The sequence below is a fragment of the Kogia breviceps genome, chromosome 1 (assembly GCF_026419965.1).
Source record: "Kogia breviceps isolate mKogBre1 chromosome 1, mKogBre1 haplotype 1, whole genome shotgun sequence".
Taxonomy (NCBI): domain Eukaryota; kingdom Metazoa; phylum Chordata; class Mammalia; order Artiodactyla; family Physeteridae; genus Kogia; species Kogia breviceps.
In genome coordinates this window covers 66,634,471-66,662,022 of record NC_081310.1, presented here as the reverse complement: position 1 = coordinate 66,662,022, position 27,552 = coordinate 66,634,471, and the positions used below count along the sequence as shown (strand labels likewise).

The window sequence follows — 27,552 nt, the reverse complement described above, 5'->3', positions numbered from 1 at the left end:
GTCAGGGCGACAGGCTGTGGGGGAAGGGAAGCAGAGCAGCTTTAATGGCCCTGTGCGTGCAGAGGGAGGGCCTGGGGGGGGCAAGAGCAGGGGAGGGGACGCTCATCTCTCTTCTTCTTTGGACAAAGATGGACAGAGATGCCAGTGGCTTTTTTCAGTTTCCATAGAAAATCCCTAAGGTTCTCTTGCAGTAGAAGGCCATCAGCGTGGCCTGAACTCTTAATCAGGCCATGGAGCACAGGCAGCTCTTAGATGCTGGAAATGCTGGGATGTGTCTGTTCTTGGGTAAGTGGGAACTGGGGTAGATTTTACCGGTAAAGGTACCAGTAATAGAAAACGGAAATATCAAATGAACCTTAGGGCAGGATGGGACTTTGGTCCCAGCCTGTCATTCACTGAAGAGGAAAAGGATGATTCAAGTGGCCCACAGAAACCAGCACCTGTGCAATAAGTGGATGACTCTGAAAACTGGGAAGGCTGCTCCTTTCCCTCCTTCTCTCCCCAGGTGGCCCCACCCCAGTCACACCCTCTGTTAGCTGAGACCTTCTGCTTTAGAGTATTTGTTTGGATTATTGTCTCTCTGTCCTCCCCAAATGGACCTCAAGGAGGTCCAGAGCTCTAGAGTAACTGCCCAGGGTTGCTCAGCAAGTTGGGGGTGGGGAGGTGGGGAGAGAGCTGTTCTGGAAACCAGGCGTCAGCCCAGTGCTTTCCTTGAAACTGCCACCCTAAAGAAGGACAATTGAGGCAAGGATTTCCGGGAAAGCCAAGGAACTGACTTAGAGGAAGTGAGCGAAATCTCTTCCTCTATCCCCATCTTCCTGCCCCCAGATCCCTTTCCCTCCCTGCTGAGGAATCCTGAATACACCTGTCTCTGCATGGCAGGTAAAAAGCCTTTCATTGTTCCTAGAGGTGAGGGAGGCACTGAAGGGAAGGCCTAGCTGGTGGGGCGGGTCTGGCACTGTCTGGCTCTGGCCTTTTTAGACACTTCAATTAGTTACGTTAATTATGGCTTTGTGAGCAAGGGGGTCTCTAAAGGCAGCCAGTCTCCAGCCTGTGCGCTCCTTGACCCCTGGCTGGACATGAGTCCCTAGCCTGTGAGTCTGTGTTATGCTCTCACCTCTGCCTGTCTGCAAGATTAAAGGTGCCTTGAAGGTGTAAATTATTAGCAGTTTCATGTTCTCCATCTTTTTTGTGTGTGTGGTAGCATATACAATAATGAAATTTACCATTTTAATTATTTTTAATTGTACAGTTTGGAGGCATTAAGTACATTTACATTGTGCAGCTGTCACTACTATCCATCTCCAGAAGTTTGTGTCATCCCAAACTAAAACTCTGTATCCATTAAACAATAACTCCCCCTTTGCACCTCTCCCCAGCCCCTAGTAACCTCTATTTTACTTACTGTCTCTATAAATTTAACTATTAAGTACCTCATATAAGCAGAATCAAGAAATATTAGTCTTTTTATTATTTCACTTAGGCTTACTTCACTTAGCGTAATGTTTTCAAGGTTCATCCATATTGTAGCATGTGACAAAATTTCCTTCCTCCTTAAGGCTGATAATATTCTGTTGTATATGTATACCACATGTTATTTTATCCATTCATTCCTCCACAGACACTTGGGTTGTTTCCACCTTTGGGCTATTGTGAATAATGCTGTATGAGCACGGGTGAGCAACATCCCTTCAAAGCCTTGCTTTCCCTCCTTTGGGTATACACCCAGAAGGGGAATTGCTGGATCATATGGTTATTCTATGTTTCAGTTTTTGAGAAACCACCATATTGTTTTCCACAGCAGCTGTATCGTTTGACATTACACCAGCAATTGTCTGCATCCTTGCCAACAATCCTTTTTGCTTTTTCTTTTCTTAAAAATAATAGCCATCGGGCTTCCCTGGTGGCTCAGTGGTTGGGAGTCTGCCTGCCGATGCAGGGGACACGGGTTCGTGCCCCGGTCCGGGAGGATCCCACATGCCGCGGAGCGGCTGGGCCCGTGAGCCATGGCCGCTGAGCCTGTGCGTCCGGAGCCTGTGCTCCTCAACGGGAGAGGCCACAACAGTGAGAGGCCCGCGTACCGCCAAAAAAAAAAAAAAGCAGGTGAGGTCCTTCCTGCTACCTTGCTCTGTCTGCTGATTGTCAGGGCCCTTTCCTTCCCATCTGTCATAGGAGCAGAATGGCCCTGGCCCACCAGAAGTGTCTGGAGGGTAGTGACCTTGTGGGTGAAGAGGCGGTTTCAGTAATATGAGATTTTTAAAGAGTTGGATTGTTTTAACCCTGGGCATTGGATAAAGTAAATTATGGTACAGCCACTGAAGAGATGTGCAACCGTTACAAGTGACTTCATGAAGAATTTTCTTTTTCTTTTTTTGGCCGTGCGGCTTGTGGGATTTTAGTTCTCTGACCAGGGATCCAACCTGGGCCCTCGGCAGTGAGAGCGAGGAGTCCTAACCACTGGACCACCAGGGAATTCCCTAAAGAATTTTAAATAATTTCCAGTTTTTAGTAACATGAAAACTTCCCCTGATAAACTATTAAGTGTGTGTGTGGGGGGGAATAGTACAAAAGCTTGCTTATGAGCTGAATGATGAAAAAGAAAATGACACACAGGAAAAATATTTGATGGAAAGAGGCCAAATTGTTATCAATTGCCACCTCTGGATTAATGGGAAGTGAGTGACTTTAATTTTTTTGTCTTCTTTATGTTATTCTAAATTTGCAGATTTTCTACAATGAGTACACATTCCTTTTAGAGTCAGAAAAAAATTGATAAGAAAATAAGAGGACTGCAGCAATAGTTAGGCACATACATTGGGGGGGGGTCTATGAAGTACACAGCTCTACTTGCTGCTGTTGGTGAGAAGCTAAGGGAGAGGGAGTGGAGGTGTCGGGGTAGAGGGCAAGGAAGGATGGCCAGGAAACAAAGAAGAGGTGATAGCTTAGGGAGCTCAGGGACTGGGGCAGCCCTGCGCCCTCCAGTGCTACCTTGAACACACTTGGAGGATGCTGTTAGGACCCTGGCTTTGAGTCATTTGATGTCTGCATGTGGCGTTTGCCTTTGACTTTTCTAACATCAGCTGAGCTCTAGGACCTGCTTGGGTCCCTTGACCCTGCATCATGAGAGCAGCAGAGGGCCAGCAGAGGTTGGGATTGAGGGGCAGGTGATTCAGGCTCCAGGTGATGATTTTCCATGGCTCTTGGGACCTCAAACAAGTGGAAGAGAAGCCAGTGTAATCCAGTGCTTGAAAGAAGGGACTCGACAGCCAGTCTCTGGGTCAGTGTCTTTCTCAGCACTCACTGGCAGTTGCTTAGCCTCCTTAAGCCTTTGTGGCCTCATCGGTAAAACAGATGATAACAGTAACTATTTCACAGGGCTGGGAAAGGTATTAAAAGAGCTAATGCCTATCCGTGACCCTTAGCTTATTGTGTGCCTGATTCCTGTTGTCTGGTTGAGAGGTGGATTCTTTTTTTTTTTTTGCAGTACGCGGGCCTCTGACTGCGGAGCACAGGCTCCGGAGGCGCAGGCTCATGGGCCGAGAGGTGGATTCTGATGCTAGACGGCCCGGGCTCAGATCACCTCTGTGCCTCGGTTTCCCCATCTGTAAAATGGAGATCATAATATCATCTACCTCAGATGGTTATGGTGAAGATCGGTTAAAGCGATTCAAACAGTGCTCAGCACATAGTAAATACTCAGAAAATGTTAGCTATGATCAGAGGGGTACACGCCAGGGTGGCAACCAGTAGTGTGTGTCTGGCATCTGCCAACTCATTTGATTGTCCCAAGTGTCCCATCTCACAGGTTAATGCCCATGATTCAGTTGTTAAATACTTCGAATGTCACCATTGTTATTTTATTATTATTACCATTTGGGGCTCCAGATGTCAAGATCCCTCCCAGAATCATACCATATCCCACCTCTTTGCCAGATCTGGCTCTTTTCTGCCTCAGTTTCCAAAGGGTGCCGGTGCTGGAAGTTGGGGTCCCAAGCAGACTGGGGTGCAGGCTGGCTGCTTTGGGGATTGTTTGAGCATTTTGGATGAAATCAAAGACTATGAAACTGTTCTCCTCCCCTTGCTCCCCTGCCCTTTTGAAAAGGAGCCAAAGCCAAGAAAAAACAACCACTCATAAATAAAGCGGACCATGAAAATAACAAAAAGAAAGAAGAAATCTTTTTGTGGCAGGCTTGTGTGCCGATGTGGTAGATAATGGGAGAGGAAACATGGCCTTTTCAGAGAAACAGAACGGAACACTTTGTTCACTGGAAGAATGAATGCTGCTTGAGCAAGAGCTGCTCCACTGGGGTTTCCCATGAGTGAGCTTGTCTTGGGGGAGATGGTGGTGATTAGGTTTTCATAAGGCACAGGTGGTGTCCCACGCAGAAACCCTGGGTTGGGGCAAGGGGAGGCTATGGGAGAAGCAGCAGACCTGAGCAGGGTGCCCAAAGGTGAGGCTAATGCATCCCAGTTCAGCCCACGGGCCCCGCCCGGTTCAACCCATGGGCCTCGGCCATCATGACTGCAGTGCTGCCAGCCACCTCGTTTCTCCATTGTCTGCCCAAGCTGGGGAGCTGGATGCTCAAACCCCTCTGGAAGCCCCCAGACCTCCCCTCAAGGTGTATCTTTTATGGAGCCTTAGGGAGGTACATCCCAGGGAGGAGAAGATGAGGCCAAGTGTATTTGTGGATTAATTGCATGCTGAACTTCTGGGTCAAGACCGTGTCCTGTCAACACTTGCCTGGTGGCCTTTCTTGGTGACTGGCATTTATTGACTGCTGTTTCTTTTTTCTTTTTTTTTTTTAACATCTTTATTGGAGTATAATTGTTTTACAATAGTGTGTTAGTTTTTCCTTTACAACAAACTGAATCAGTTATACATATACATATGTTCCCATATCTCTTCCCTCTTGCATCACCCTCTCTCCCACCCTCCCTATTTGACTGCTCTTTCTTGTACCACTTACCTACCTCGGTCGCTGCCCCATTTCCCCTGCCCCTGCAGTGGCTGGCTGAGGCAAGGAAGAGGGAGAAGAAGTAGGGAAGGAATCAGATACCTTTCCTGAGCCCTCAGGGACCTGAGGATGTGGTGTGAAGGTGCCCACTTTGAGAGGGGGCTGTGGGCTCGCAGATGTGTGGAGGCTGATATTTGAAATACCTTTAAGAAGGGCCTTCACAACGTTCACTGGCTTGGGGCAGAGTGCTGGCTGGCAGAAGTTCCCTGGAAGCACAGTCATTCATTCATTCGATCACGATAACAACACTAAGTGCCAGTCTGCTTTGTGCCAGGCATTGCACTAGTATTTTATATACAATACTTATTAACTCTCCAACAACCACGAGAAGTAGCTATTGTTGGTCCCCTTTACAGATAAAGACCCTGAGGTGTGTAGAGGTTAAGTCTCAAGTATTCACCGGGCTCCCTCTTGGAGCTGCGAGGAACTGGGTGACACTCCACTTCTCAGCCGTCACCCCCAGCTCCAGGTTACAATGGTTATACCGGTTACAGCTGTTTAGCACGGCTGTGTTCAGGCACTGGCCTTTGCCTGTTATATTGTTTACTCCTCACAACCACACTAGTGGGTATATATTACTGATCACATTTATAAAGAAAGTAGTAGGTTTGGAGAGTTGAATAAGTCGGCCTCTCCATGCCACTAGTTAGAGGGCTGCTGGGGTTTGACCTGACTGTGCATGTCTCCAGAGCCTCCATGTCACCACAGACCCTGAGAGCCTAGTCCACTTGGCTTGGACTTGTCCCCAAGCAGAAGCCAAATGCTGCCCGGCCCTCACCAGCCCCAACAAAAGGGAGGTCTGCAAAGATGAGACTTTGTTCAGCCTGGTGTTTACAGGCCATTCCCATTTGTCCTTTTCCCCCTCTGCAGGCATCCTTCTAGTCTCCACCTTCTTGTCCCCTCCTGGGGTTGGCAGGGGATGGCAGGGGTTAATGGAACAACACTTTACCCTCTAGCTCCGGCTCTGGAGGAGATGAGGGAGCTTGTGAGGGTCTGCAGAACTTCAGTGCCATCGGGAAGGGAAGGCACGGGGGGTTGGTCAGGTAGGCCGTGGCACTGAGGATGTGGGTTTCCTGGGCAAATTCAGGTCCTTTCAGCCTGTCTGCGCTAAGCGTGGCCTGGGTGTCTGGCTCAGTGTAGGCACCGGCCAGGGGAGATTTCAGGGTGGTTGGGGACACCGACAGAGCATGCAGACAACCTAAGCAGGGTAGTGAAACAGTGCCAACGAGAGGGGGACCTACAGGGGACAGGTGGAGATGGAAGAAGATGACACTCCCAGTTGTCCTTTGGGTGTGGGTCTTCTGCGTGTTTGGCATGCAGTGGTGGGGGAGGCTTCCCCAAAAGGTGAATGAGAGGGTTCAGTGAGCAAACATTTTTTTTTTGTTTTTTACAAACATCACATTCAGTCTTCTCAGTAATTTTACGAGATAGTTATTATTTGTTCCATTTTAGTGATGGAGAGACTGAAACTTCCCCATAGTCACACAGTAGTAGATGGTGGAGCCAGGCTTCAAACACAGGTCTGGGTGACAATAAAGCCCATTTCTTTTAGCCGTATCAGGATGCCTCCCAGCAATGCCAGAGGGTCACACATACCTGCCAGCCTCTGGAAAGCCAGGGACATGCAGGGATAGGTGTCTCACTCTGGGCGCTCTGAGGGTAGGGAGGGAAAGAGCCTCCTTGCTTTAGGTCTGTCTTCGTCTCTCCTTCGCTGAACATATATTCTGTACCAGATTCTCTAAGCTTGTGATTACCTTCGAATCACAAAGTAGGTATTGGAATTTCCATTTTTACAATGAAGAAACTAAGGTTTTCAGAGGTTGAATCTTTCCCCCAAGTTCCCAAAGTGGCCTTGGTTTCTTTCGATTAATTCTTCCTTGGCCATGACTCAAGTCAGAAACAACTAGAATCCTGTAAGCAGCAAAGACAGTGGCAAATCTATCTTTGCTAGACCGGATCCTGTTATCTGGGGTAGAGGAAGAGCAGCCAGGGCACCAGCCGCCAGATGAAAAGACATGGGTTTGGGCATCAGTGAGGCCTGAGTTCAGATGGCTCCACTGGGCCTTGGTTGGGTCGGAAAAATGAGTGCCAAGCCCCTCACCCAGTGCTCTCAGCCAGGTGGGTGTCCTGTCATTGCATGCTCTTTTCCCTCCTTTCCCTTTGGTTAATGTTCAGGGCTATCCCAGAAGGGAGGCCTTTGACAAGGCCAGTCAGCCTCGGCTGCACCATTTCTCCTGTGTGCCTGCTCTGGGCTGGGCACTGCTCGTGTAAAAGGCCAGACACTCCTGAATCCAGGACATAGGCTTGGACCTGGCCACTGGGAGTTAAGGCTAGGACTGCGGCTGCTTCCTAGCATTGTGGGTGGGCTGCTGATGGGGCTTGGGAGGTGCTGGAGACAGCATCAGGTCCTGAAGGCAGGAGGGCTCCCAGAGAAGGGAATCCTGGAGACACAGTTTACCTCCTCAATTTTACCCAGGCCTGTGGGGCAGGCACCCATCCTGCTGGGAACCTCAGCAGTCCTTCCACGCTGCCCTCTCTGTCTCTTCCTGGACTCTCCAGGAAGAGAAGACTCAGATGGGGCTGTGAATGGGGACAGCACAGCTAGTTTCTCCTCGGCTTCTTCAGTCCTTCATGCCCTTGGGCTGGGGTCAGCTGAATCTTGGCAGCTACCAAGGCTCTGTCTGGAGCTGGGCTTCTGGGCCATAGGTGTGGGGGAGGCTGCCTCCTCTTGCCGACTGGGAGGACAGGAGCTCTTGGGGGTTCAGCAGGCCTCAGTCTGGCTGGTCTTAGCCGCTTGATCAGCCCAGAAACAGCCCAGGAACGGGGGGTGTTGGCTGTGGCCTCCGCCTGAGCAGGGCTAGACCAGGCTGGGCCACGCCATGGATCTGATACCCCAAGGGCCCACAGAGGCCAGAAAGGGTGAGCGGGCCTCTCAGGAAAGCTTTGTTCCAAGCCTGCAGCCAGCCCAGCTCTCAGCTCTGAGTAAACAGCAGAGATAGGATCGGGCGTAGCCAGGAAGGGTGGCAGGGTGCGGCCTGGGAGAAGAATGGCAGGATGTGGCACCGGGGCACCGTTCTGGGCACCCACGCCTCGGGCTATTGTTTAGGGCTGCCTGAGGCTCTCAGCTCTCTGGGGCTTTGAAAGGAAGTGACATTCCCCTGGGACTCAGGCCCTGCCCTTCTCTGCCACATGGGTCTCTCCCTGGCAGCGCCCCCTCGGCACCACCTACTCAGGGTCAGCTTGGGAGTGGGAGTCTCAGCGGAGAGGTTAGGTGTGTGCCCAGTGGGGAAGTGTTGTCATTGGCCCTCCTGGGAGGGTCTGCCTGTCTGTTCAGACTGTCTTCCTGTACCCCTGGGTCTGAGTCACCTGTCATGCTCCGATAACTAGAATTTATCTCTATCTGTATCTGTATCTAGATATTTCTGGGGGGGAAAGGGCTGTCGTGGAGGGAGAAAGGTCTGAGAGTAAGAAGTCCTTTGATTCCAGTCTAGCTGGGCTGTTGTTGGCTGATTGGGAGAGGAAGCGGCTGGTGATTTGTCTGGGGGAGAAAGGGGCTTGGTGTGTGTGTGCTTGGGGTGGGTGGGGGTCAGAGGGGCTGGGAGAGGGTTGGTTGTGGGGAGGAGAAAAAGGAGATCAGCACCTGTAGTCTGCTTTGTCGCATAAGAATCGTGCTTTGAGCCATTGGCCCTCTGTGGAGGGCAGGCATCTCTCTATGCCTTGTCCTAGGCACTGGATTTGGGGGCCCAGGGCCTCAAAGACATCAGCTCAGAGACTCAAGATGCTGCAACATCCAGGTTGAGGCTGGCCAGAGCCCTGTCTCCCTAGAGGCCTTCACCTCCTACAGATGCTCAGGGGAGGTAAGGCCAAGGAGAAGAAGACAGCAGAGGGTCTATGGGTTAGGTTCCCCAGAAGGGAAGGGAAGGCAGAGCAGGAATACTGTTCTGTGTCCCAGCTGGTTGAAGGTCTTCTGACTCTGTATTCCTGAAACAGTACTGCCCTAACAAGCCACGTGCACTTGACCTCTCTGGGCCTCAGTTTCTCCATTTATAACATATGAGTAAGGCTGGGTGAGAGGGAGGAGATTGGGTACATGGGAGCACTTCCACCCGAGTGAGAGTCCCACTGGAGGGTCCTGTGGGCTTGTGGCCTCTGACCAGGACCTGGGTGGGAACTGGTAGAGCCCAATAATTCATATCTACTGTGTACTAAAAGAGTCTTTGACTTCTGGGCATCTGGGGAGAGGGGAGGATGTGGCTGCTGACCTTAAAACCTCTTGAAAAACCATGTGTATGATTGAAGCATGGAGCATGCTTTGTAGGGAAAGGGTAATAAGGGAATTTTTTTTTTTTTTAAGTCTCTGGAAGAGACTTAAGGGAAGACTCCCAACAGGGTCATTAAATTCAAAAGGTGTGGAAAATATTTCTTACCTGTCCCAAGGTAGGAACAAAAGGAAATGGACTTGCTTTGCTACTGGGAGATTTGGGTCACTCATAGGAAGAACTTAAATGCAGCTGAGGATAACTGGGTGTGGGAGGTGGAGATGTGGGAAATAAACCACAGAGAGCAACATCTATCTAATAATGATGGTAATAATAGCTGTCACTTATTATGCATTCAGGTCTGCCTTGTGCTGTGCTGCTGAGTTTAACTATATTAAACTCTCTGAGTGTTGTACAAGGATTTATTGAGCACCTGTATGTTCCAGGCACTGTGCTAGACTCTGGGGCTACAATGAAGAGCAAAAACAAGCATCTTTCCACAGTGTGAGGTTGGATGGGTTCTCAGGCTACAGGGCGAGTCAGAAATAAAACATGTGAAGGTATCATTACCAACTGTGAAAAGTACTTTGAAGGCCAGGTTTCAGGGTGCCAAGAGAATGTAAAACAGTCACATCTTATAGGGTCTGGAGTGTTAATGGAAGGCTCACCCCTTCATATTGGGGTTTTTTCTTCCCATTTCACTGAGGAGGAAACCAAGGTTTAGAGAGGTTATGTCACCTGCCCACCATTGCACAGCAATTAATTAATCAGAGTTGGGATTCAAATGGACTCAGGTCTATCTGACCCCAGAGACTTTTCTCTCAACCACCTGGCTCTAGGAGCATCCTGGGCTATATGACAACTTAATGGATGCTCACCCTGTATTATTTAATTTTCCTATGACACCTGTGACATATGGATTATTATACCCATTATATGGATTAGGAGATGGAGGCTCAGAGTTAACTTCCCAAGGTCACACAAGTCAGCTGGTGGCAAAGCATGGATTTGAATCCAGACTGTTGAACCCAAAAGCCTGCACTCTGCATCAAGCCTGGGCTGTTGCTTCTCCATAAACCAATGGGTCCAGAGAGGGGACCAACGGAGAGCCAGTGCCAGTGCCTGAAGTAGAGCCAGGCGCCTGTGGGAATGAAGGGCCCTTGTCTGGGGTGCTAGCAGGGTCTGGCAGGGTTATCTGGTGGGTACCACGCCCTGGTGAACAGACTGACATCTCCATGCTACCTTGGCTGGTCACCAGGAGCCATTTTCTTTGTTACCAGGCGCTGTGCCAGAAGCCAGGGTGAGCTGTTGGGAGCTCCAGGAGGCAGGCTCCCCAAATAAAGATAATATCAGTACCCAGGTGGAAGTACTCTTGGGGGTTAAGTGTGGGTAGAAAAGGCCATCAAGCTCAAAGGGAGGAGATGTCTTAGTGCAGCACTCTCCAACAGAAATATAATGTGAGCCACATATATAATTTTTTAAGACTTTCTTTTAATGTGGACCAGTTTTAAAGCCTTTATTGAATTTGTTGCAATATTGCTTCCGTTTTATGTTTTGTTTTTTTTGGCCACAAGGCATGTGGGATCTTAGCTCCCCAACCAAGGGATTGAACCCGCACCCCCCCTGCACTGGAAGGCAAAGTCTTTAACCACTGGACCGCCAGGGAATTCCTCACATATATTCTCTTAGCTACAATAAGAAGTGCAAAAAGAAACGGGTGAAATGAATTTTAACAATGTATTCTATTTAACCTAACAGTATCCAAAGCGTAATTTCAACGTGTAATCAACAACCAGTTATTAATGAGCTGTTTTACAGTCTGTTTTTGTACTAACCCTTCCAAAGTAGGGATGTAGTTTGTACTCAGCACGTTTGCAGTGGGATCGGCCGTGTGGTACAGGTGCTCAGCAGCCGCGTGGCAAGTGGCCACGGTACTGGGCAGTGCGGTCCTGGAGTTCATTAGGGCAGATCATCATCTCCTCTGCCTCCGCCTTCAGCTGGGGAGATGCACAGCGGGTCCGCAGCTCTGGGTGGGCGGCTGGCGCTGGGGGCCCAGCCCGGTGTCCGACGCTCCCGTAACTGTGCGCCCTGCGGCTGCCTCCGGGGTCTCTGGGCTGCAGTGGGAAGAAAGGCTTTGAGGTAGGCGCTGGAAGGCCATGAAGTTGGGACCGCCGGGAGGAGAAAGCCCTCAGGACCCCAGCCCCGAGCGAGGAGGCCACCCGGCGGCTTGGCGGGCGCAGTGGCGCGGTGGGTGTGGGCCCGCGGCGCGGAGGCGGCCGGGGATCAGAAGCCCACAGGCCCGCATTGTTCGCCTGTCACACTTCCTTTGGCTTTATTGCCTTTGTCCAACACCCTATTGTCTGGTTTCCTTTTGTCCCCATTTCAGCGCTGCTGTCTTTTATTTTCCAGCCAGCCTGGTTGTTTTCATTTCTTTTGTCTGAAGTTCCTGAGAGGAAGGTTTTATTTTCAGCGGTTTGATTAATTCACAGCTTGAGCCCCGGGTTTGTTTGTTATGTAATTGCTGCCCTCAGCTTCAGGATAATACCCCTCCCCGCCTTCCCCTCCCCCACGCCCAGCCCCCCTGCTCGGGGCCTGGCTCTGCGCCCCTCGCTGTGCCCGGATGGGCCGAGCGCCTGCTTCCTGGCCGCTCTCCGGGCCCCTGGGTGGTGGAAGGGGACCCAGAGCTGCACCCTAAAAGCCTCAGGGTGAGCTGGGCTGGGGTGTCTTCTCCTGGGCTGACGTATGCCTTCTCTCCTCATCCTGCAGTGCTCTGTCCTGGGTCCCACACCAGCCCACAGGGCACCCTGCCCTTTGAAAGTGGCAGGAAAGTTGTCTGATCTGTAGGATGGCATTAAATCAAACATATTCAGTTATTTCATGTAAAATACTGTACATGGATTGTACACAGCGTATACATTATTGTACATGGCACATTGCATCATTCACTATATGTTACAAGAACATTTTATTATACAGAGTTGATGTAATATACAAATATTATACTGCACCTGCAGTTTAATTTAAGGGATGTTTTACCATATATAATTGTTGCCTTACACTCCCCTCCTAAAAATTTAATGCCCATGTAAGCAAAGTTTAAAAAAATTTTTATTTAACAGTGCTTTTCAAACTAGTATGTATCAGAATCACCTGGAGGGCTTGTTAAAACAGATCCATGCCCTCACCCACAGAATTTCTGATTTGTGGGTGACCCGTGACTTTGTCTTTCAAAGAACCCTTCCATACCCACCCCCTCAGCTATGTGTCTTTCAAAGAACCCTTCCATACCCACCCCCTCAGCTATGCTGAGGCTGTTGTCCTTGTGCTGCATTCCACCCAGCAGTGCTTTAACAAAGGCTACTTCGGTGCTTACTAGTACAAAGCATTATTCTAAACACCTTGTAAATATCAATTCATGGCCCTCACACCGCGCATTTTACAAATGAGGAAACAGGTGTGGAAAGGTTAAGTTATTGCCCAAGGTCACTCAGCAGTTAGTAAAGTAGCTGAGGCAAGACCCATGCCTACTTGGAACCTGCTGTGTGTCCCCACTTGTCTCAGTCACTTTGGAGGGTGAGCAAGTGAGCTCTGGGCAACAGCTACTCTGGCCCTGAGCTTGGCATAACCACTGAAAACTACTCCCAGGATCCTGCTCATCTACATAGTGATCCCACGCAGTGGGGTGTCAGCAACAGGAGGCAGGGGATGCAGTCTCTGCTTATATTACACCAGGGACTGCAGAGGCCCACAGGGGCCAGACTAATTGAGATACTCTGATATATTTTTATATATTATATAAATATTATTATATTATATTTATAATAATATAAATATTATATAATATACATTGTAAATATTATATAATATGTGTGGATATTATATATTAATAACATAACTGTTATTAATATATAATAATTATATAATATATAATAATTAATATATTGATTAAATAATATACAATAATTAATATATTATTAATAATATAAATATAATATTATATTTATAATAATATATAATGCAATGTTTAAAATAGTATATTTATAATAGTATAAATATTATATATTATTATATTTTTCTGAAAGCTACTCATCTCTCAGTTTACTTCATTCCTCACTTTTGGTAGATACACGGATATAAGAAATTGTTCCAAATAGTTCACTTTTATCTTGCCTCTACTATAAGGAAAACAAAGAGTAAGTGTATAGGGTAGTTGATACTTGGTTTCCCTTTGGGGGAGTAGGAGGGAGTGGTGGAGAGTAAGGCAAACTGGCCTGTTCATAGAGAGTAACTGCTGCTCAATTCCAGCCAATTATTGCCAGAGACCAAGAGAAGTTCAAATCCACATTTGTATGGGATATCTCTTGATTTTTAAATTTTGGTAACTAATTACAAATACGTACATACACAAACATACACAGACATGTACTGTATGTATGATCTTGGCTTTATTGGGCTCAGAAGGAGCCAGTTAACAATCTCTAGCCTTCTCAGGGAGACCCATCAGCCCACTAGTTCCAACATTGCAACAGGCAGGGCATGCCAAATATTGGCCCAGTCTTCTCTAGACCTTTCTGTTAAAAAAAAAAATGGCAGGTTGTGGGGGGGACAAGAATCTTTTCTAGTTTGTCACAGTGAGTTCCCAATGGAAGCTTGCCTTTCGCATGAGTGTACCTGTTTGGGGCTGGGGGGACCAGTCACTGCCTCCGGGTTCAGGACTTGCCTCCCTCACTCTGCCCTCCTCCCTCAGGATGTCCATGAGGAGCCCCGGCTCTGCCCAGCTGGCCCTGGATGACGTTGGCACCATGGTGAACTGTACGGTCAAGTCAGAGGGGAGGAAGGAACACTGCCACGAGGCCCCCCAGGGCTTGGCCACCGCAGCTGAACCCCAGCCCGGAGATCCAGCCCGGGCCCCCCAGGATGGTGCTGACCCTCAAGCTCCAGCCCAGGTGCCCAGCACTCTCCTAGGGGCTCCTGGGTCAGTGTCCCCACCCCGCCTCTGTAGCTCCTAGGCCTGTGCCCTTCCCCCTAGTGGGTGGAGCAGGCACCCACCAGCCTAGCTGGGCAGAGGGGCAGGCAGAAGCATTCTCCTCTGGGGCAAGGCTTAGGTGGGTGGGTGGGTCAGGCTACCTGTCTGAGCAGGACATGGACTCACTTCTGCCCTCACTCACCTGATAGGAACTGCTCACCTATGTGTGACCAGTCCTTACCCTTGAAGACTACTTGAGAAAGAGGATACACACGCTCTCACTCAGTCTGGCTTAAAGATAATCTACTAGCTTTTTCATATGATTCGAGAAAAGCAGCCCTGTTAACCAAACCGGAGTTAAATTGCTATTAAAGACAATACAGTTCCTCATCCTTAAAATGAAGGAGCTGAACTACATGAGTAGTGAAGATTCTTGCAGCTCTTAAAAATTCCGTGATTCCATGCAAGAGATGTAAAAAGGGAATACCTAAATCGAAAGCCAAATGAGTGAAAATGAGGAGAGTTTTAGGGCTCTGAGGAGGGATCCAGCCAGGAGGAATATGTGAAAGGAGGCTAAGGGGTAGGGGTGGTGATCGAGGAAGACTTGCTGGATAAGTAGGGCTTTAAGCTGGGTCTTAAAGAATGGAGAGGACTCAGATGAGAAGAGGAGAGAGGGGACAGTGTCTTAAAGAGGGTGGGGGGGGGGCCTTGAGAGTAACCTGCCGGGCTGGGGTGGTAGGTGCGAATCACTGAGTCCAGGTCTCTTGTCTTTAAACCTTTTGTTCTTTTCACCAAATCTATCAAGCCAAGTCATAGCAAAGGTGGGAAGGTGGGAAGGTGGGAAGGGAGGGCCCTACTGGAGGGTGGGGCTGGGTAGATTCTGGAGTTCCCCCAGGATACACATCCCCGGGGCGCTCAGTCCCCCACACTGCGGTCTTCCCCCATTCCCTTGGGGGTGACAGTGACATTCAGTGTGTCTTACAGGACAGCAGCTCCCTGGAAAGCAATGGGTCCCCAGAACCCAAGAGACCAGGAGGCTCCGAGGCTGCTTCTGGAAGCCAGGAGAAGCTGGACTTCAACCGAAATTTAAAAGAAGGTAAGATGCCTGCCCTAGTTAGAGACGGGGGCCTGGGTGGGGAGGTGTTAGGACAGTTACTCCTTAGCCCTTTGGTATCTTCCAGTCGTGCCGGCCATCGAGAAGCTGCTGTCCAGTGACTGGAAGGAGAGGTTTCTGGGAAGGAGCTGTGTGGAAGCCAAAGATGTCAAAGGTGAAGGCCCATATGGGTGGGCAGGGGACAGATGTCTGAACCCCTTTCCCTTCTCCAGGCCTGGCCCTGCAGTCTAGGCCTGTAGGGCAATTTCTGGGGCTCTTGGTGCCTTCACACCTGGCCTGTGCCACTCTGGCTCCTGCCTGGCCCTAGGGGTCTGTACCATCCCTCACCCGGGGGTCCAAGCACTAGGCTTGTTCCCATGCAGCAGAGGCCTGGTGGGAATCAAATCCCCTGGGACCCTTGTGACCTTGGGGACGTCTTTGCCACTTCTCAGATCTCACTATAAAATGAGCCGAACGTTTCCTTTCACTGCTGGAAATTAATTCTAGGCCACCAGGACCTCACTAAGTGAATTAAAGTGTTGTTACCTCGGTTCATCAGGGTGATAAGTTTCCCAGTGTGGTTAATCACACTCCCAGCGGCATCTTTAAAACAATGCAGATCCCCAGGTTCCACCCCCACCTACTGAATGAGCACCCCAGAGGATGGGGGCCTGGGCATCTGTATTTTTCACAGGCTTCCCGAGTAATTCTGATGCAGATGGTCTGCATCCTGGCACTTAGGAGTAACTGCTGCATCTGACGTGAACTGGATTCGAGACAAGGAAGCACTGACATTGCTAGTTGAGGACCATGTGCCAGATCCGGGACTAAGCTTTACCTTCAATACCTTTAACCCTCACAGCAACCCTGTGAAGTGTCAGTCGTTGTGCTCATTTATAGATTCAAAACACTAAAGTGCAGACAAGTTGGTGGCTTGCCCAGCAGCTCCCAGGAGGGATGAGTCAAAAGGGGAATTTGAACCCAGATCTGTCTTGCTCCAAAGCCTAAGCGTGTCACTCTGGGCCCTCCTGTGGGTTAGTTATCCAACCTGACCCAGTGGCACTGGGCACTTGAGGACATCCCAGAGGTGGGCCGGGGCTGAGATGCCCCACCATCAGCATTTCCAGGGCCTGGAATCAGTGACTGATGGTGGGGACCTTCTAGAGCAGCTAGTTGTCAGGTGACAAGATGAGGAGCCCCCTCCGGGGCAAGGACTGTATCTCAGTCATCTCTGTGGTCCAGCCCCTGACAGGGGCCTGGGGCATAGTGATGGCTCAGTGTCATACAGATGGACTGGTAACAGATGAACAAACAAAAGTTCTCAATGGTGGTTGCCTCACGGTGGGGCAGGGACCCAGGAGAGCCTGGCAGAGAAGGAGCTTCAGCTGCTGGTCATGATGCATCAGCTTTCCACCCTGCGGGACCAGCTCCTGACGGCGCACTCGGAGCAGAAGAACATGGCCGCTATGCTCTTTGAGAAGCAGCAGCAGCAGGTGGAGCTGGCCCGGCAGCAGCAGGAGCAGGTGGGCCCTGCTTGGTGTCTGGCTTGCTTTCCAGGGACGGGGTCTGTCAGGGCATCGAGAGGAGCATGGTGGGGGCAGGCCTGGCTGGCGCGGGCCGAGGCCCGGGGACAGGGCGTGGAGCCGTGCTCTGGGGCTCTGAGTGAAAGCAGCTGGGTGCTTCCTGCCTAACCCCTCCATGTCTGGTCTCTGAGGAAGGGGTGAGCTCTCCACAAAAGGAGGATAAATCCCGAGGGTTGGCTATTCATCTTCTCGCCCTGTCCAGCTGTCCTCCATGTCATGGCGCTAGGCACGGGAGGCAGGGTGTGGATGGGGCCGCAGAGGCTTGTGGGAGGTGGGATCCTGGGGCCTAAGGTACATGCTCCCCTCACCTACTCTTTCCTTCTCCCAGATCGCTAAGCAGCAGCAACAGCTGATTCAGCAGCAGCATAAGATCAACCTCCTTCAGCAGCAGATCCAGGTAAAAAGAGGGGAGGGCTGGGTGCTGGGATCCAGGTAAAAGCGGGGGAGGGCTGGGTTCTGGGGGGAGCAGGGGCTCGAGGGGTTGACAACAGTGTGGAGAGGTACTGGAGACAGGGAAAGGCAGGGAGTGTGGACTGAGTAGAACCACTCAGGCATGACCCAAAGGAGGGGGTCTCATTTCTGCTCTAGCCCCCTCCCCTGTTTTTGTCCCCTGTTTCAAGGGCAGGGCCCAGAATATCTTCCTCCCCGTTGGGACCTGAGGGCAAGAAGACAGAGGCCCACAAAGGGGGCATAGGGTCACATGGGTCCTTTTGAAAACTGTCCCTGCCCCAGGCCTGCGTCTCTCATCCCCGGGTCCACCCTCTGTGTCCAGGGATGACCACAGCTGGGGAGCTGGTTGGGCCCCCCAGGGACTCACACAGGGTTTCTTTGCCCTCAGCAGGTCAACATGCCTTACGTCATGATCCCAGCTTTCCCCCCAAGCCACCAACCTCTGCCTGTCACCCCCGACTCCCAGCTGGCTTTGCCCATTCAGCCCATTCCCTGCAAGCCAGGTAAGTGTGGGAGGGGAGGGTTGGCCTGAGGTCAGGGAAGGAGCCCAGGAACCACTCTCATCCATTAATGTGCAGTGTGGCCTTTCTGGGCCTCCCTTGGGGATCTGTCTGGTCAAAGAATAATCCCTTCTTTCTGAATTTCACTGGGAGAATGAAAAGAAATAGCACATTGAAAACCATAAAGTACTTTCCAGACATAAGAGGATGTTGCCTATCTAGGTCTAGTCCCCCAGTTCTGGGACATTTCCTGTACCAGAATATTAATGTTTTGAACGTTAACTGAGATTTTATCCGTCTCCCAAATTCACGCCCTTGCTCTGCCCTGACGTGGCGCTGCTGCCATCTGCCCTGTTGCTGAGGCTCAGTGACCACAGACCGAGTAGCAACAAGAGTCAGGTGCTGACTGGTTGTTGGGCAGCCACAAGGGTGATCAAATGTGGACTTTGAGCTCAAGGAACTTACGGTCTGGGGAGGGAGACAGAAGGATACCAACAGCTGGGGAATCTGGGAAGCCTTCTTGAGGTGGTGCTCGCTTGGGTGCTGGGGGAGTAGGCTTGTGAGGGTGAAGCTTGGAGCTGAGGGTGGAGGGCAGGGGCCTGGATCCTGAGGCAGGAAGCCCAAGGGGGTGTTGGAGTTGAGGGGGTCACATGGCAGCTAGTGGGATGTGCCTGGGGAGGGCAGTAGGGGCTGAGCGCGGACTTTGGGATTTATTTTGTAGAATGTGGGATGCGCGGGAACATTTCAGCAGAGGATGTGTTGTCACACTGGCTGTGGGTGGTGGGGAACAGAGGGGTACCAACTGGAGGTAAGATGGGGTAGGGGCTGCTGAGGGGATTCTAGAGATGGGGGATGACAGCCTGGACTAGGGCAGTGACTGTGGGGTGGAGGCAGAGATGGAATTATTAGGCTACGATCATTGATTCCTTATGAGAGGTCCTGGGGACAGGGCAGAGATGCTGCCCATAATTGATCCAGGAGGGGAAAGGGTTTTAAGTCAACTCCCGTTGGTCAATGCTCCCTGTTCCATGTGAGAGAGAAGGCAGGGGATATCTAGCCTACGGGTCCACCAGCAAGGGCTTTGGGCCGTGGGCACAGTTCATGGGCCAGCACTACTGACTCCTGGGTGGGGGAAGGGAAAACACAAAGGACTGAGAAAGTCAGGCCCTACTTTGAAGGCAGTTTCTAATTTGGGGTGAAGGAGTGGGGTCTGGGAATGGGGAGGGGTGAAGGGGGAGGACAGGTTGCACAAAACCATTGCACCTACAGGTGTCCATAGAGCCGAGCTGCAGGGGTGAGGAGGGCAGGGGCCTAGTTGTGGGGAGGGGGGCACACCCTTGCTGGACAAGGGGGGCAAGGGGCAGGAAGTAAGTTGTGGAAGACCTGGACTGGCTAGGCTGCCCCCTGGTTTGTTTGCTCCTGAATCCTAGTAAGCAGGAAGCCTGTGGCTGCCAGATGTGCCACCACCTCCTCCCCTGCTACCCCACCCCCCACCCCGTGGAGTATGAGTAACACCTCTCCCAGGTCACAAGCCTTAGGTGGTGCCCAGGTGCCTATAGCATAGGGTCCACACTCCCGGGCTCAGCCTTCACAGGTCCCGAGCCCTGCTTGCCCATCGAGTGCCAGCCTCATTTCCCACCTGCCCGCCTGCCACGCCCGCTCACGCCTCCCCTCCCCCCAGGAAGCCTGCTCCAGTCACCCCAGCTGAACAGAGTTCTCTGGCATGCCACCCATGCAGCCCATCTCACCGCCAGCCATGTGGTCAGTGGTTTGTCTACATGGCTTATCTCTCCACCTCAATTGTCAAGTCGGGGATGCTGGTCCTCCTTGAGGGAGAATGAAGCCAGCTAGGTAGCAGAGAGAGAGAGTGCATGTAGGGGGGAAAGGTCTAGAGGATGCGGCTGGGTTCAGAGTTCAGATCTCAGATCTTAGTGCTCCCATTTATTAACTATATGGGCACCCATGTAACTTCTCCCAGTCTTCATTATCCATAAAATGGGATGATGTATTGAGTACCTATTATATGCCACATACTAGGGGTTACGTTGAGATAATGCACATGAGGCCGGCTATAAACCAGGCAGCTGCTTTTGTACCCTGCATGTAGTAGGTACAAAACACAAGTACCCATAGAAAGAGTAGATGGTGTACCTGATCTCGTTTCACCATCGGGTGGGAACTCTGCGGTCTGTGGGTTGGGAAGGGCAGGGTGAAGATGCTGATCAGTGCCGGGCAGTGGGGGACGAGGGCACAGGAGGTCCTCAGCAGTGCTTTGGGGTTGGGAGGCCAGCTCCGAGCCTCTGCCCACTCTGTGCTGCCGGGACCTCGTCAAGCAGGGCGCCTGCTGTTCTGTGCTCATCCAGGACTTTTCTCCTTGCCGCCTTTTCCATAGTGGAGTATCCGCTGCAGCTGCTGCACAGCCCCGCCGCCCCAGTGGTGAAGAGGCCTGGGGCCTTGTCTGCTCACCACGCACTACAGGTACTGCCCCCACCCACTGGCCTGGGGCTCCCGCCCTCACCTGTGGTGGCTGGCTGCCCGCCTAGGGGACCATGGGGTCCTTTGTTCTTATTTTCCTGCTTCTTCTGTCTTCCTTTCCTGTCTCCTTGTCTCTTCTGGGTATGCTTGTCTCCTCTGTCCCTCTGTCACCCTGTGTCCCCCCAGTCCCTCTGTGGAGGTGTCCTTTGGTGTCTCTAACCCTCTGGGTCTCCCTCAGGAGCCCTCCCAACCCCTGAACCTCACGGCCAAGCCCAAGGCCTCCGAGCTGCCTAATGCCTCCAGCTCCCCGAGCTTGAAGATGAGCAACTGTGGACCCCGTCCTCCCAGCCATGGGGCCCCCACACGGGACCTGCAGGCCAGCCCCCCCAGCCTGCCTTTGGGTAAGCGCCCCCCTACACCTTTCCCTTCAGCCCTTTTCTAGGAGAGAGCTAAGAGGGCAGGATATGACCCTGAGCGTGTCCCTTCCCTTCTGTGGGTTACAGTTTTCATAAAAGAAGGGGTTAGACTTGCTCTCTTTGGCCCCTTTTAGTTTCAGCACTCAGTGTCCCGGAAGAAGATTCCCTTCCTGCTCTCCCCACTGTATCTGATTGGGCACCCTGAATCAGGGATTCAGGCCCTTCTCATTTCCAGTCAGCTGTCACCAGGACTCCCATGTAAATGGCGCCCCCTTGGGGATGTGCAGTGCAACAGAGGGGGAGGGGCGCACCACCCAAGGGTGGCAAGACATGAATTGGGTGTACGTCCCTCAATAGGCCCCTCCTTTCCTTCCCCTGTCCCATAGGCTTCCTTGGTGAAGGGGATGCTGTCACCAAAGCCATCCAGGATGCCAGACAGCTGCTGCACAGTCACAGTGGAGCCTTAGAAAGTTCCCCCAACACCTTCCGTAAGGTATGGGCTCCCACTACCCTGCACCTGGGTGGGCAGGGGTGGAAGACACAGCGTCTGAGGCTACCAAAGGGAAGAGCAGGGGAGGGGAGTGGGGTGCTGCGGAGGGGGCTGATGTACAAGTTGCCCTGTCTACCTAGGACCTCATTAGCCTGGACACATCCCCAGCCAAGGAGCGGCTGGAGGAGAGCTGTGTGCACCCACTGGAGGAAGCCATGCTGGGCTGTGATGTGGACGGTGAGGGCTCCGGGTACTGGGCTGATGGGCAGGAGGGCCCACCTCTGCTTCCCACCAGGGCCAGGGTGGGTCAGGTTGTGTCTGTCTCCAATCCCTTCTCTCCCTTAGTCTGTCTGTGGAGTCCCCTTATGTATCTGTCCCTTGTCTGTCTCTGGGCCCCTGCTGGTCGTACTCCTGGCCGTCCCTGGCCCTGTGGGAGCCTCCCGGCGCCCTCTGGTGGTCAAGTTGGGGATGTTTTTTTCTGTCAGCCCTGGAGGACTCTTCCTTACCCCACACTGGCTGCCCTGCCTGGCTGACTCCTCCCCTGCTCCCCAGGCTCCCGCCACTTCCCTGAGTCCCGGAACAGCAGCCACATCAAGAGGCCCATGAATGCCTTCATGGTGTGGGCCAAGGATGAGAGGAGGAAGATCCTCCAGGCCTTCCCAGACATGCACAATTCCAGCATCAGCAAGATCCTTGGTAAGGGCCAGTGGACGGGGTGGGGTCTCGGGGGGCTCTAGGGGCTCCAGGAGCCATAGTCCAGCAGGATCTAGTTGCAGGAGTCAGCTGGGTCTAACTGGGGCTTTCTGGGTGATGGTCCACGCCGTGGTGAACTCCAGCGGAATCTGATGGCTCGTGGGAGGCAGGAAGGATGTGGGACAGCTGGGTCCTGGAGTCTGGTACCATTGTAGGGCTCTTCTGCTAGCACATGCACCGAAGAACTCAGGCAGGAGAGAGTGTGCGTGTACGTTCTTTAGCTCCCCCACCCCATCTCTCTCCCTAACCTGTTCCCCTGTTTGCCCAGACCCTTGGAGCTGGCTCTGGAAGGAGACAGGAGAGACTGGTATTCTTGGGCTATCAGTAGAAAGGTTTTGAAATTATATGTCCTCTTTGGAGGCCAAGGAGAAATGTGGGGCAGGGCAGGTAGAGCTAGAAGAGGGCAATTGTTTCCAAACCTCAGCTCCTGGTCCAGTTCAGGTCTCTTGTCAACTGAGACACCAGGTATTTTGTCCTCAGCAGGGAGCCTCTGGGGATTGTTGGGGGCCTGGGTGGCTACTCTTTTGTTTGTGCAAAACATGCAGACCAGAGGCCTCCCAGAGTCGCTGTGTAGTTTGGTATGTGGGTGGGTGCTGTGTCTTAAGCTGGCAACTGGATATCCTTATACATGCCAACCTCATTCATTTGCTCAGTATCCCTGGAGCACCCACATTGGGCCAGGCCCTTGCTGTGTGTAGGTGCTTGCACATATATCTGGGGACCAAGACCTTCTCGGGGCTTCTGGGGTCTGCAGGGGGCTGGGGGTGTCAGCAGAGCCCAGCACTGACTGCCTGCCCCTGGGGGCTGGGCCAGGCTCCCGCTGGAAGTCCATGACCAACCAGGAGAAGCAGCCTTACTACGAGGAGCAGGCGAGGCTGAGCCGGCAGCACCTGGAGAAGTACCCTGACTACAAGTACAAGCCCCGGCCCAAGCGCACGTGCATCGTGGAGGGCAAGCGGCTGCGGGTGGGCGAGTACAAGGCTCTGATGAGGACCCGGCGCCAGGATGCCCGCCAGAGCTACACGACCCCGTGAGCAGGCCTCCCCAGCGCCTGAGACTCTGTGTGTGTGTGTGCACGCGCACGCGCGTGTGTGCGCGTGTGTGTGCGCGCGCGCAGCTCTTGTGAGTGGCAGGGGTTAGTGTGTGGCCTTAGTGTGGGATTCCAGGGGAGCTGTGTGTGTGCGCGCGTGTGTGTGCATAGGTTTGTGTGGGCATTATGTGTGTGTGACTGTAGTGGTGACTGTGATTATGGTGAGTCCCTGGTGGCTCAAGATATAGATTTGTGACTGACTAGGGACTAGTGGGTAACTGGAGAAATGCATCCATGGGTCCCCTTGACAAACTCAATAAAAATTCAGGGGTACTAAAAATCAAGGTACTAATAATCATACAGAGGATTCCGGAGTTGACCAAAACAAGCATCCTAGTGGGTTTCTTTAAATAGGAAGCTCCCTGGGGCATATGAAATATACAATTTCCCAAAACTGGATTTACACACAGTCCTCTGGGAATGTCTGGACCCGTGGCCTTGGGGCTGCACGTGTGTGGGGGTTTGTAGCTGACAGTGAATTTGCCATCCGAAAGCAGCCAGGGAGCAGGGTGTGTGTGTGTCTTGGAGCCAAAAGGGTGGGAGCTTGGAGGGCACGCCCTGCGGAGGACCGGAGGACAGCAGGGTCGGCGTTGAAGTGCGGGTGCATCTGTAAGCATGCCTTTCTTCTGTCCCGCAGCCCGCAGGCCAGCCAGGTGCAGATGAGCCCCTCAGATGTCCTGTACCCTCGGGTGGCAGGCGTGCCCCTGGCACAGCCCCTGGTGGAGCACTATGTGCCCCGCAGCCTGGACCCAAACATGCCTGTCATCGTCAATACCTGCAGCCTCAGGGAGGAGGGTGAGGGCACGGAGGACAGGCACTCGGTGGCTGATGGCGAGATGTACCGGTACAGCGAGGACGAGGACTCAGAGGCCGAGAAGAGCGACGGTGAGCTGGTGGTACTCACAGACTGATCCCGGCTACGTGGGCCTGGCCCTCCTCCCTGGGGAAGACCAGGCCCCACGCCAGCAGGCGCAGCAGCCCCACCCGGACTACGCTGGTACTTGGACTTGGGCATGCCTGGGAGACGGGCACAGCTGTGCCTTTGTAGATACATTCACAATGGGAGATGCCCCCTCCCCACCACACCTGTGGGCACACCTGGGGAGCTGATGGCCTGCGTGGGTCCTGCATGGCGGTGATGGGCTGGGCTGGCTGAGCTCCGTGGTGGCCCTTGGGGCTCGTGGCCAGGGGACACTGTATGATCCTCCCCTCCTGCAGGTCTGCCCACCCCAGGGGTATGGCAGCTACAGACCTGTTCCACTAGGGCCACATGCTTCGTTTCCATTCTTGTCCTGGCTGGACCAGCCACCATGGGACCAACACGCACCCCCCCCCCCACCACCACAGTACCCCAGATCACTCCTCTACCACGAGGATCGCTTTGTACTTTGTGCAAAAAGGTCTGGCTCTCCTCCATGTCTCTATCTTCTGCCAAGCCTTTCGTGCCTCTGGCTGGTGTGTGTGTATGTGTGTGTGTACCCATGTGCACAAGTGCACATGTGTTCTCATCTGTTCTTTCATTGCACAGGTATTTATTGAGTGCCAGGCACTGTCGCTGAGTTCCTGTGGGTGTGTCTCTTGATGCCATTCTTGCTTCTCCAGGGGGCTCTTTCTGTGCTTCTCTTTGTCCCCAAATTGCTACCTCTTTGTCAGTCTGGGTGTCTCAGGTTCTGTGTGTCCTTGGTGCATTTCTCTGTCCTTGTTTCTCTGCAGGGCCTTTTTTTGTGTCTCTCCCTTCCTCCGTGTCTGCCCTTGCCCCTTTAACGCCTGCTGGGTCTCTGTAAGCCCCTGGTCTGCCCTGGGCTCCCCAGCCATCCTCACCTCCCCTGCCTGCCCCTTCACTCCCTCCCTGACTCTGCATGTCAGTTCCCATGGAGCCATTTTTAGCTCCCAGCAGCATGGGAATGCGCTCAGCCTCCAAGGGGCTCTGTCATGGTGCCCCAGCCCCTGGTCCCAACCTGAGTGCCAGGAGTGGGGGCAGGAGGACTGATGGTGCCCCCTTCTCTAAGTGACAGAAGCCCTGGAGAGGGGGCTCTTGTGCAGCTGGTCTCCACTGTTCCATCCTGAGCAGGGGATGGGAGCTCCCCACCCCCACCTCGTCCTTGGAAGGCTTCATCCTCTCCCACCCAGCTATGCCCCTACACCTGCCCGCTCCCCTCCCCTCCCCCACTCTACACCCATAACTTGCCTCAACTCCTTGACCCCTTTCACAAGGTTTTTCCCTAAGAAAATCAAATCCTGTTGGCACCTGACTCCAAAGATCCAGAACAGCCCTGGGGCAAGGTGGGAAGGGAACCCCAAATCCTACAGGGACAGATGTGGAGTCTGTGTCCATTCCCCCATCTTCTCCCCTTCTACTTCCCCGAACCCAACTTCTCCAGGCTGTTTCTTTTTTTTATGACTGTAAACATAGATAGTGCTTTATTTTGTTAATAATAAGATAATGATTAGTAACTTAACCAGCACATTTCTCCTATTTACACTTGGGGGAATTTTTTTGTTTTCTGTTGACATAATAAAGACAGACCATTTCAGAATCTGGCCTTTGCTGGGATGGGATGGGGTGGTGAGGCTGGCGCAAGTCCAGAATTCCTAAATGTGCCACCAGCCTGGGCACTGCTGCCCCCGGTGGCAGCTCCGTGGAACTTCAGGCATGGGGCCAGGGAGGAAACATCCTAGGCAAGGGAGGCCCAGGCCAGATGCCACCCCCAGAGTCCACACTCGAGTAAGACCCTGGCCCTGCTTCAAGGCGGTGAGCAGACCTCACCGCAAAGTGCCCACCCAGCTCCTAAGAAAGAAGGCAGTGGTTAAGAGCACTGTAATAAGAGTCAGGAAGCTCAGGTTCTTCCCAGAACTAGCCACATGGCTGGGGGGGGGGGGGGGGGGGGGGGGGTGTGTGTGTGTGTGTGTGTGTGTGTGTGTGTGTGTGTGTGTGTGTGTGTGTGTGTGTGTGTGTGTGTGTGTGTGTGTGTGTGTGTGTGTGTGTGTGTGTGTGTGTGTGTGTGTGTGTGTGTGTGTGTGTGTGTGTGTGTGTGTGTGAAATCTCCCCTTTGGGCCTCATTGTCCTCATCTAAAAACAAGGAGGTTATGCCTTAGCCATAGCTCTTACCTTCTTTTGGAGAAGGAGCCCTTTGAAAATCTTGATGAAATCTGTGGACGCTCATTCCAGAAAAGGGCTCACATGGACACCACAAGCCCATTTATAAGCCCCCCACGGTACTGATTAATGAAGTAGCGTCTCTATTTATGTACTTCAGGGCTCTGTGACCTTACTCTTTGAAATGAGATTTCAAAGACCTATGTGTCACACTAAGAGAAATAACAGTCCCATAGACCTAAAAGAGCTGGGTGACTGAAACTCGAAATGCAACAAGAGTTGATAAAAAGACCAACTCTTTTTTTTTTTTTTTTTTTTGTGGTATGCGTGCCTCTCACTGTTGTGGCCTCTCCTGTTGTGGAGCACAGGCTCCGGACGCGCAGGCTCAGCGGCCATGGCTCACGGGCCCAGCCCCTCCGTGGCACGTGGGATCCTCCCAGACGGGGGCATGAACCCGTGTCCCCTGCGTCGGCAGGCGGATTCTCAACCACCGCGCCACCAGGGAAGCCCCAAAAGACCAACTCTTGTAGCTGAAAAATTAACCCCATTAATATGGAGTGGGGGCAACAAAGCTGAACAGTACCGTGTCAAGGAGTTGGACTTGGGTTGTATTAACAGGAGCATGTGTAAACAACAAGCAAGGTGATGGGCCAGTGTACGCCACGCAGTCCTGGTCTCGGGTGCTTCATGGCAGTCCCAGGCCCCTCGAGAAAAGGCCATTCTCACACTGGAGGGGTCCAGAGGCAGGCATCCTGTACAGAGGACTGGAGGGAGCCTAGTGGATGGACACGTCCTTCAAGGAATGGTTGAGAGGGCCAGGGATGTTTAGTCCAGGAAAAAGGAGACTAGGGTAGGGCAGAAAGGACAAGATTGCTTCCTTCAAAGCTGTCAGGTGGGCAACACATAGATATTTGATGTAGCTCGTGAGGTAGCACTAGCACTTGGCCTTTTGATGAAAGTCGCAAGGGTCAACATTTTTGGCTTAACGTAAAAAACTTTTTGACAAAGATAGTCAAAAGTGGTAGTGAGCTTCCCAACACAGAAGTATTCAAGCAGAGGCTCTTGAATGCTGGAAAATGGATTTCTAAATTGGAGAGGGTAGTGGTGAGAGAAGGTAGGTATGGTTGATTCCTGGGCCACAAACTTGGGAGTAAAGACACCCTAAAAATTAGGGTCCTAATCTTTTGATCTAGGGAGGATCCTGGCTGCTAGCCTTTGCTGATTTTCTCCCAGCCCAGCCTCCCAGAGCTTTGAGTCTCCTTTCCTTTGCCCTCCCCATCCCAGGTCACCGGCAGGGCACTGGCAAGCAGCAGAGCCCAGCCTCTTGGGCCCCTTGAGGAAAAGATGAAGGTGATCTTTGGGAAG

The 27,552-nt window shown here is 52.3% G+C and overlaps 1 protein-coding gene across 5 annotated transcripts in view; it reads left to right on the top strand.

The window, feature by feature from the left end:
* SOX13 (SRY-box transcription factor 13) overlaps positions 1–25,627 on the top strand; it is a 43,933-nt gene extending 18,306 nt beyond the window's left edge. For 3 of the 5 annotated variants that reach the window (XM_059073120.2, XM_067033455.1, XM_067033462.1), the window contains 13 exons: positions 14,022–14,220; positions 15,225–15,336; positions 15,422–15,508; positions 16,684–16,856; positions 17,245–17,313; positions 17,758–17,869; positions 20,259–20,344; positions 20,580–20,742; positions 21,144–21,250; positions 21,388–21,484; positions 21,800–21,943; positions 22,814–23,030; positions 23,728–25,627. In XM_059073120.2, coding sequence (XP_058929103.1) covers positions 14,023–14,220; positions 15,225–15,336; positions 15,422–15,508; positions 16,684–16,856; positions 17,245–17,313; positions 17,758–17,869; positions 20,259–20,344; positions 20,580–20,742; positions 21,144–21,250; positions 21,388–21,484; positions 21,800–21,943; positions 22,814–23,030; positions 23,728–24,001 — 1,839 coding nt within the window. In that variant the 5' untranslated portion in view covers position 14,022 and the 3' untranslated portion in view covers positions 24,002–25,627. Of the gene's footprint in view, positions 1–14,021; positions 14,221–15,224; positions 15,337–15,421; positions 15,509–16,683; positions 16,857–17,244; positions 17,314–17,754; positions 17,870–20,258; positions 20,345–20,579; positions 20,743–21,143; positions 21,251–21,387; positions 21,485–21,799; positions 21,944–22,813; positions 23,031–23,727 lie in introns of all 5 variants that reach the window. The other 2 variants (XM_059073110.2, XM_067033452.1) reach the window with 1 other exon arrangement.
* Positions 25,628–27,552: the final 1,925 nt, after the last annotated feature.